This window comes from Centruroides vittatus, unplaced genomic scaffold (assembly GCF_030686945.1).
Source record: "Centruroides vittatus isolate TY-2023 unplaced genomic scaffold, ASM3068694v2 contig_134, whole genome shotgun sequence".
NCBI lineage: Eukaryota > Metazoa > Arthropoda > Arachnida > Scorpiones > Buthidae > Centruroides > Centruroides vittatus.
Genome location: NW_027120852.1, coordinates 2,400,912 through 2,409,234, shown reverse-complemented (window position 1 = coordinate 2,409,234; position 8,323 = coordinate 2,400,912). Strand labels below are relative to the sequence as shown.

The following is an 8,323-nucleotide window of genomic DNA, read 5'->3' as shown; positions in this document are numbered from 1 at the left end:
GTTTTTGCGTTTAAAACTTCGGCCTCAACCACGCTAACAACACCTAAATAGGGGCCAGGTTTACGTAAAAGCGTTCCCGGGATCATTTCCCTCGGGAGCTCGCTGACGCGTCGCGTTGCCGTAACGAAATGAACCAAACTAATTCTAACGAGCGATTATTTATTGGGACACGGTCACGATCCCGGGCTGTAATTTTTCGTCAGAATGTTGTTTTGAATCGAAGTAACGTGATCTCCGGTTCAAACCGGAAGTTCATCTATAATTAATCTGGACCTTTTGCCCTAATTTCGTCTCGATTTTCATTTATCTAACGCCTTTCTCGAGATTAAGTTGTTCTACCAGCCTCACTCTTTGTGTCCTTACCGCACGTTGTTCTCCACGTCTGGGAACCATTCGACGCAACTTCTTAAGCCTGGTACTCACAAGCGGCAACGGACGATGGAAACCGTCGACGGAACGGCAAAATGACGTCACTTTTTCCGTCAAAGCCGACGGAGTACACAGTTGAAAATTTTCAACTTTTGCCGTGGCGGAAAGCGGAACGGCAAAAATTAGACCAACAGGAAGGCCGTTTAGCCACGTCGTCGTAAACATCACGTGGGACGATAGAATTCGAAGTACGGCGGTCGGCGTTTCTTCCGTCCTCGACGTCACTTTTTGAACTCGCCGCAAACGTTCTGTCGGCGGACTAACGTAAATTTAAGACGGACGTAACCGGCGGGTTTAAAAAGTGATGTCGAGGACGGAAGAAACGACGATAACTCGGTATTCCGTCGCCCTTTTTTTAACCGAGTTCGTTACATTTCGGCTCTATTTTCGTTTGGAGTGTGAGATTCTCAAAAATTCTCTACGTAATTACGTGCACACAAATCAACTCAGACTTTTAGTAGTAAGTAGACCAGCGATTAATATTTCAATATTAGCTACATAACTTCCAATAATTGGTCGAATGGATTCGCCACACATTTTTTTTATGTAAAAAGAATTCCATTGTAGAGATTGACAACTTTTGTACTCGTCTGTGTGATAGTGCCAGAATAAAAAATGATAAATTTAAAATATTAATATTTATCATAAAATAATTTATGTTAGACAGTAATTCGAGATATACAGGTGATATTCAATTTAACTTAGCAATTCGTCTGCTTGCCTAGAAATGTAACACTAATATATTTAAACATTTATTTACTTAAACCAATCGTTTTTTAATTTTAATATTTCGTTCGGCCCGTGAAGAAAGTTCTTTCCAATTCGGCCCGGGGGCAGAAACTGTCGGCCACGCCCGAAGTAGACAGATGTGTGTTTATTATTTATCAGATGATCTTATTGCGAATAATTTGTCGTGCTGGAGATAATGCGGTTGTAATTCCGAAAATTGCAATTATAGTAACCGTTATAAAAGATACAAAAGGAAGGAAGAACGGCGTCGCGGATACCGGAAGACGAAAACCACGCCCGCGCCGGTTTGAATTACATTTTTATCTCCGGGCAGTGATAAATACGCGCTTACCAACGGGAACTTGGGTAAATTACCTAACGCTATTCTAAGATTTCGACTGCTTCCCGCTCCCCGGTAACGCTAACCTCTACACCACTACGAAATTGTGCGGCCTATAAGAGCCACGCGGGCGTGGCCAGTTTCCGGCACTCGGAAGGCCGGAAGTGCCCTGTAGTGCCCGCCCGGAGGACTAATTTCCGTGCTAAAGCGTAAAAACGACATTTCCGATTTTCCGGACGGGCGACGTTTAAAACCCAAAAGAACGCAAGTAGGCACCGGCGTGAATTAGTGGGTTAGCAGCGGTAACGTTCTCCTTTCTATTTTCGTTGGGCTTTAGAACCCCTCGGCGCCGGAAACGGCCGAAAATGCCGGTACGGACGCGCGCGTTACGCAACTTCCGGAAGCTTGGACTCTTTCCCCGTTCCTGCAGTGGGCAAAGGGGAAAGAGCGGCGGTGCGACCAGAGTCCAGGTGGAACACGACTTAATGACGACGTAACGTTTATTAATTGTTCAGATTTTAAAAAAACTTTTAATACAAATCATTGGCTAACAGCAATAATCTTAGAATATATAAAACTTCGATTAACTTTTAAATCCATCTTCCAGTCGATATTTTTCCACGACACAAACAAGTTTTAAAGTCGAATTCGCAGATAGCGTAAAATGGCGAAAGACTCCGCGCGCCCGTCTCTCTCTCGGTCCTCGGTCGACTCGCGCGCGTCGGAGCCAGGCGCGAGGCCGGGCGACGTTCGAGGTCGACCGCCCTCCGGCCGGATCCCGCCGCGGCCGCGGTACAGGCACTGTGGTAGAACACGTCAAATATACACACAACGGTGACGACTCGTTTTGGCCGAACGTTTATTCATCGTTACAAATTATCAAAAATTATTCGACGGTATATTTACAGGGTTATATTATACAAACTGTCAACTCGAAAACATCTCACACAAGTAATTACGGGCTAAAAAGGCGTCAAATAAAGGAACGAATCAGCCGGTGGTGCGCGACGGCCGCTCCGCGTCGAAAACGGCGCGCGCGAGCGCAACGCGCCCATGTGGGGCGCCGGGGAGGCGCGGGCGACGCTCTTTTATGCATAGTGATGTAGCACTTGAGAGAATTGTGGGAATGCACGACTTTGAGCTCCGCCGGCGGCGCCGGAGATCGGACGGGTGCCGGCGCCGTCCCTGTCACCCGGGGGGCCGGACGCCCTTCCGGCGGCCTAACCGAGAGAGAGAGAGACAGAGACAGAGACAGACAGTGAGAGAGTGAGAGTGAGAGAAGAGGAGCGTCGCGAGGAAAGGGTTCGGTCCGGCGCGCGGAAGGGTCCGGCCGCTCCCTTCGGCGCCCTTCCGCCACCGTCGAATGCGCCGGGGTGGGAGACAAATCGATTGGCGGCCCGTGACCGGATGGAAGCGACGAGAAGTGGGCGATGCCGGACCCGCGCCCGATCCCTACCGACGGCGAGAATTCTCCCGCGCATCCCGTCGTTTCCCTCTCTCTTAGCGTTTTGCATATTCCGTTCGCGCGCGTCGCCCGACGCGTCGGACCGCCTTCTGTTAGAAAAATAATGAAAAGTCTGTGGTGTAAATGAACGAGACGAGTCGCAGTCGACGGAGCTAGCGCACTTTCACGAAATGGATAGAAAAATATTTGCTCCGAGCCCAGGCTTTTCTTCCCTAAGTAACCGCTACCTTTTGTGCAGAGACCGGCGGGCACTCTTCACACGTCAGTCGAACGACTGGTGACGCTGGGCGACCTGGAGTGGATGACCACTTTGTGTCCGTTTTTGGTCACGTGTCCGTCGCTCTCCACCAAAATGGCCGTCTGCTGCCGCTGCCGAGGTTCTTCCGAAGACCTGCCTCGATACTGTTTCCACGCCTGCTGGATGACGCGAGCGGCGTACTCTTCCCTCTGCCTGTTCAGCGTGCTGCTGATAGGCTGCAGTCCTCCCCTCTCCTTGGTGGGCGCCACTTCGGCGATTTCGCTCTCGTCCACGCTGATGCCCTTCTTGCAGAAAAAGTCTTTGGTCAGCGCGTCCAAAATGTCCACGCAAAACACCAGGTCCCCCTCACAGATACAAATATCCATGCTTATGATTTTGTACTTGTTGGGTTTGGGAATTTGCAAAGGTTCCTCCAGCGAGTCGATGAAGTCGGTCAGAACTTCGTATTTGATGAACTGGGTTCCCTCGGGGTCAAATTTCTGCCAGATGTCGTAGTACATGTCGTAGTCGTCGTCGGTCAGTCCCTCCTGCACTTCCTCCGTAGCCTGGCTGTAGTTTTCCAGAATGACGGCGATGTACATGTTGATGATGATCAAAAAACTGATGATCAGGTAGGAGACAAGATAGGCCACGGCGATGGTCTTCCTGCCGCAGTCTCCCTCTATCTCGCACTCTGGCTCGTAGATAGAAGTGCAGTTGGGAATCTTCACGGTCTCGGCGGTGCAGTCGGTCTCGTCCATGATGGCCGCCAGGATGCTGTCCCATCCGGCGGACGTCGACATTTGGAAGAGAATGATCATGGACTGTCCGAAGGTTTCGAAGTTGAAATTCTCGTCCACTCCGTCTCTGTGCTTGACGTTCATGAAGAAAGACATTCCGAAGATGGCGTATATGAACATGACCAGAAAGAGAAGCAAGCAGATGTTGAAGAGGGCGGGTAGAGACATGGCCAGAGCAAACAGCAGAGTTCTAATTCCCCTGGCTCCCTTCACCAGTCTCAACACCCGGCCTATTTTCACTACGCGGACCACGCGCAGCATGGTGGGAGAAACCAGAATCTCGCTGATGACGTCGCTGATGGCCACACCTGAGGGAGAAAGCAAGAGAGAATTGTAGGCGCGCCAGTAAACGTAAACGGCGTAAACGGAAAAAGAAAACTCACTCAACACGGAAAGTATGACGATGACGAAGTCGAAGACGTTCCACGGTTCTTTAAAGAAGTACCAACGAAGAGCGAACATCTTGAGGACACACTCGGCCGTGAAAATGGCAATGAAGAATAGATTGAGTCGCTCCAGGACCGTCTGGAAGGTGGCAGAGGGTTGATGGTGGTCCAGAGCCATGGTCAGCATGTTCAGTCCGATGAACAGCATAATGGCCACGTCGAACTTCTGGTTGGTGACCAGGTCGAAGATCCAGCTCTGCAGTTTGTACTGCAACCAAACACAAAGGTTTATAGTCTACCACATTAAACGAGTTACCTATTGGCTCTACGATCGGCGCGGCGGAACAGCTAATTGGCGCACCCGCTCCTATAGCCACGGAGTATTTTTGCCACCGCAGCTTCGGAAAACGAACTTTCATAGAAACTAAATATTTTTTCTTAAAAAAATACTACGGTGAATACAACAGAAGGCAGGTTTAACGATTAACGATGGTTCGACACGATCCGGGACTGAATTTTCTGTCGCCCGACAGCCAGAGACGATAAAACCTCGTACCGGTGCAGTGTGTAAATCTGGCAATGTAGGTGGAAAATATTCAGTTTTTCTACTTAACCAGAATTGTTAATTTATTACTTTCTCGGCTCTGTTATATATAACAGAAAGAATGGCGACCGGTCAATGACTCCCCAACATTTTTATATTTTTGGACTCGGGATCTTGAAACGTCGGAAAATGCAAAAAAATTCGGGGGGTTTTTTCTCTATGTATGAATGTTTGTATGTGTGTGTAAGGGGACACGATTTTGTTAACCCTCTTTGAAGTTTCATAACTCCCGTGCTTTGTGCCGAAAATTTCTTAAATATTGCAGGGAGGTTTGCTTATTAGGGGGATCGATACTACTAAATTTTGGTGATTAAAGGTCGAGGGGGTGAGGAGATAATGGATGTCATGTAGATCTTCAGTAGGGTTGGATTTAATGACGATTTTGCTCGTTAATAGCATTTGCATTTTTTTTTAAATATTAAACCCATCTTTACCCTCGAAATTAAGCTTTTTGCCATTTTATAATAGTTAAAAATATAACAAGTTTTAAAAATAAAATATAACAGATGGCGCCACTAAAATTTTAAATGTTGCAGGGAAAGTTAAGTAACTGGTTGCTGGATTTTTCTAATATCTGGATAGTGGTTAAGTTCCTCGAAATGCGAAGATTAGCTGAGATACTCGTGTAAAATTGACCCAACTTGCAATACGCATGCATAGTTCTGCTTATGGCGCTTCACTACATCCAGTTGGCTGGATTCGTGTGCGCCCCTAACAACATTCACAGTTTATTGTATGTTCGTATTAGTATTATATAGTAATTGATGCAAATTTTCCTTAATGCTGCTGGCTATAGTTTTTCTAAATTTTGTATTGTTGACTCCAAGAATTCTTTTGAAAAATAATTAATTCTCATTCCATCTAAAAGTTATTTCTGAACTTTCCTAAGGTTTTAGTTTAGTATTACACTTAGTTAAACTTTGTGACTACTTTTGGGTATTTAAATCATAGAAGTTTTGCGCAAATTTGAGCATTAAATTATTTTTTCATTTTTAACAGAACGACATCCACGATTTCCCGGAGGGCCCTTTTCGAGTTATGGGACAAAAATCCCAATAATTCGAAGTTTGAGGCCACCATTACGTACGTCCTTCGAGGAAAAGAAGAGCGCGAATTTGATATATTTAAAGCCGTCCCAAGTACGTCGAGACTAAATTCACCCACGATTGGACCCGACCGGCCAACAAAGCCTTTCTATGCGTGTTAGTGCTCGATAAGTCAAAAATAAAATAAAATAAAACAAAAAACCGAGCACGGCAACAGAAATGAAATTAACGAAGCCTAGATAATGGCGACACCGAGACCTCTGCCTCCAACGTCAGTGAAATTTTACTGACGGAAATGACACGGAAGCTTGCATTTTTCCAATTGGGCAATACTCGGAAAAACCTGATGGATGAGATACAAGCGTAATAGACAGTTCGGAGAACTATTTAGGAGGAAAACGTCGAGTGCGCATACAAATTCGGACTTCTCGTCACCTCGGATTCATTTATAGCCAGTTTGCCAGCATCTCGTATAAATAAACATTAAAAAGTGAATCCCAAAATATTAAATTTATATTAAATAACGAGAAACATTTATCAGACTAAGAAAGAGAAAATTCTGTCTACACATTAGTGATTCTGATTAAATGTTTTCCATTTGTAATTCTTCTTTCTTTGTTTTTGCGCACATTCCGATGTCTATTTTTATTTGTTATTTTTCACGGTTGATATTTTATTACGATTAAACACAATACTAAATATAATTACAGGAACTCCCGGTTAATTCGTAACTGTACTTTTGTCCCGGCCGGGGATATAGAGATTTACACGTTAAGGAATTCGGTTAGTTCGAAATAAGGCCTCCATACTATAGACCGAAAACAACTCTAATCTGGCCAATACGGCTTCGCTTTTAGAAAAACACATTTTTGAATGTCACCATACCCACGGAATAACTTTTACTTTCCCGGTTATGTATACATAACAAGGGATAGTATGGAAATGGTGTTAAATTTGACATTCCGAGTGTTTTACAAATCTCCACGTTTCGAGACCTCCCGACTCCAAAAAGTCAAAAAATTCCGTGATGGTGCGTATGCGTCGAAGGCTATTTCGCTTAATATCTCGGCATGGGGTAAAGGTTGAAAAACAAAATTTTGCATACGAAGGGCATCGATGCTATTCAATTTTGGTGGTGAAAAGTCCAGAGGGTGGGAAGATACGTATCTCGAGAGGGGTAGAACTTAATGAAAATTTTATTCGTTATTAACATTTACACTCTTATAAGACTCACCCCTACTCTTAAAATTAAGCTTTTTGCCATTTTACACTAATTAACAATACAAAACATTTTTATAACATAATCTGATAAAAAAATGGCGCCACACACAATTTTGTTTTTTGCTTAGTAATATAAAAGTGTTTTTAAATAAAAACTCAAAACAGCGAGGAAAGTTACGCAATTTTCGTTGCTAGATTTTTTCTGTTATCTAATAAAAATATGACCGGTTATCGGGATTGTGCGATTGGGCTACGAGTAGCAGATTGAGATATTTGTAGGGCTCTAGGCTAGTACATTTGGGCCAGTTACTACTGTTTGGGCTATACGACCAATATTATGTTTTACTTTTTGAAAAAAACCTATGTGGCGACCCGTGAGGGTCTCTCCAGACACGTGCTGTTTACCTATAGTTTATTTGTTAATTAACGAAAATAGCGTTATGTATAAGTAGCCGTATTCGGTCTGCTTAATGAATTACATCAGTTACGTGGTGAACAAATACGTAAATCTCGGCTAATTCGAAATGGCGATTATTTCGTCCCTCGAATTTCCTGTATCCGCTAGTCTACTTATAAAGATTTTTTAGTCATTTGCGGATTCATATTTATGTACCGTAAATAATTAAAATAAAAAAAATTAAATTTGTATTTTATTAGAAAAAACTACCCAAAAAGCAAACAATAATAATTTATGAAATTTCCTACGGTAGCTGTATTAGGCTATATGTTGATCTAGCAATAGTCTCTTTAATCCGAACAATATTGACGGTAGACTGCCTCACGGCTTAACAGGTTTATTGGTTTTTTACAAATGCATTTCGGATCAGTATTATTTTTTCTGACCCCTCTTCAGTGCTTAAGTTCTTCATATACTCCTTAACACTTGTCCAGTACTTATATGAAGAACTTAAGCACTGAAGAGGGGTCAGAAAAAATAATACTGATCCGAAATGCATTTGTAAAAAACCAATAAACCTGTTAAGCCGTGAGGCAGTCTACCGTCAATATTGTTCGGATTAAAGAGACTATTGCTAGATCAATAATAATTTACATTTTAATTGCGAA

General features: G+C 43.9%; 1 protein-coding gene across 4 annotated transcripts in view; it reads right to left on the bottom strand.

Moving 5' to 3' along the window:
* Positions 1–1,980: 1,980 nt before the first annotated feature.
* LOC136990759 (sodium channel protein para-like) overlaps positions 1,981–8,323 on the bottom strand; it is a 476,095-nt gene continuing 469,752 nt past the window's right edge. For all 4 annotated transcript variants that reach the window (XM_067289190.1, XM_067289191.1, XM_067289193.1 and 1 more), the window contains 2 exons: positions 4,385–4,655; positions 1,981–4,309 (listed from right to left, as the gene is read on the bottom strand). In XM_067289190.1, the coding sequence (XP_067145291.1) occupies positions 3,219–4,309; positions 4,385–4,655 (1,362 nt within the window). In that variant the 3' untranslated portion in view covers positions 1,981–3,218. The remainder of the gene's footprint in view (positions 4,310–4,384; positions 4,656–8,323) is intronic.